The sequence below is a fragment of the Tachyglossus aculeatus genome, unplaced genomic scaffold (genome assembly GCF_015852505.1).
Source record: "Tachyglossus aculeatus isolate mTacAcu1 unplaced genomic scaffold, mTacAcu1.pri scaffold_87_arrow_ctg1, whole genome shotgun sequence".
Lineage (NCBI taxonomy): Eukaryota > Metazoa > Chordata > Mammalia > Monotremata > Tachyglossidae > Tachyglossus > Tachyglossus aculeatus.
The window spans coordinates 1,529,525-1,530,992 of NW_024045095.1; the positions used below are offsets into that span (position 1 = coordinate 1,529,525).

At 46.1% G+C, this 1,468-nt stretch overlaps 1 protein-coding gene across 1 annotated transcript; it reads left to right on the top strand.

Annotated features, from left to right (window-relative positions):
- The first annotated feature begins 510 nt into the window (after nt 1-510).
- LOC119924203 (60S ribosomal protein L26-like) lies at nt 511-1,128 on the top strand. The gene has a single exon (XM_038743181.1). The coding sequence runs from the start codon at nt 511-513 to the stop codon at nt 946-948; it is 438 nt and encodes a 145-aa protein (XP_038599109.1). The 3' UTR covers nt 949-1,128.
- The last annotated feature ends 340 nt before the right edge of the window (nt 1,129-1,468 follow it).

A 1,468-nucleotide genomic window follows, 5' to 3' on the forward strand; every position in this document is an offset into this window, starting at 1 on the left:
AGGGAGATGAGGTAGGAGGGGGCAAGGTGATGGAGAGGCTTGAAGCCAAGATGAGGAGTTTTTTCTTGATGCGTAGGTTTACTGGTAGCAACTGGAGATTTCTGAGGAGGGGAGTAACATGCCCAGAACGTTTCTGCACAAAGATGATCTGGGAAGCAGCAGGAAGTGTAGACTGAACCGGGGAGAGACAGAGATGCATGACATCTTCGATTCCCCCACCAGAGACCAAAGCAGTTGGTCAAATACCTTTCACCCACCATTGTGGGCAAGGACTACCAACTCTGTTACATTGTATGCTCCCAAGTGCTCAGCACACAGTAAGCACTCAATAAATGCAATTGACTGATTGATTGATAGGATCTCCCACCCATGCATCCCACAGCATCAATATGTAAAAGGTGCCGTTTTTCAGAAACAAACACTGTTTATACAGAAATCACAAACCAAAAATGCCCCAGAACAGAACCGTGGTTTTTATTTTCAAACTTTTAGCATTAGAAGGCAGTCAAAATGAAGTTCAATCCTTTCGTGACTTCTGACCGCAGCAAGAACCGCAAGAGACACTTCAATGCGCCCTATCACATTCAGCGGAAAATCATGTCATCTCCTCTTTCCAAGGAGCTGAGACAAAAATACAATGTCCGCTCCATGCCCATCAGAAAGGATGATGAAGTCCAGGTGGTGCGGGGACACTACAAAGGTCAGCAGATCGGCAAGATGGTGCAGGTTTACAGGAAGAAGTACGTCATCTACATCGAGCGCATCCAGCGGGAGAAGGCCAACGGCACAACCGTCCACGTGGGCATCCACCCCAGCAAGGTGCTCATCACCAGGCTAAAACTGGACAAAGATCGCAAAAAGATCCTTGAACGCAAGGCCAAGTCTCGCCAGGTTGGCAAGGAGAAGGGCAAATACAAAGAAGAAACCATCGAGAAGATGCAAGAATAAAATGTTCTGCTGTGATTGCGATTAAACTCTTGAAATGAACCCGAGGGTTGTGTGTTCTACTTCAAAGCACTCGGGGAGACTTCTGTACCTGTGGATTACTGCCTTTTCCATTTTTTGAAAATGGTATTTGCTTCGCCTTCACTATTTGCCTGGGTAGGTACAAGATCACCCTATTGGACAAAATCCCTACCCCACGTGGGATTTACAATTTAACGGGGAGGGAGACCTGGTATTGAATCCCCATTTTGCAGATGAGGAAACTGAGGCATGGAGAAGGTGAGTGACTTTACCAAGGTCACCCAGCAGGCACAGGGCAGTGCTGAGATTAGAACCCAGGTCCACCCAGTAGGCAATGCTGCTTCTGCCTTTGCTTTACCAGTCAGGCAGAAACACTGTGTTGGTGAAGTTTTCTTTTCTGTTGAGTGAACGGAAAGTAATTCTAAACATGGGATGTGTGATTCTATTTATTTTATTTTGTTAATATGTTTGGTTTTGTTCTCTGTCTCCCCCTTTTAGACTG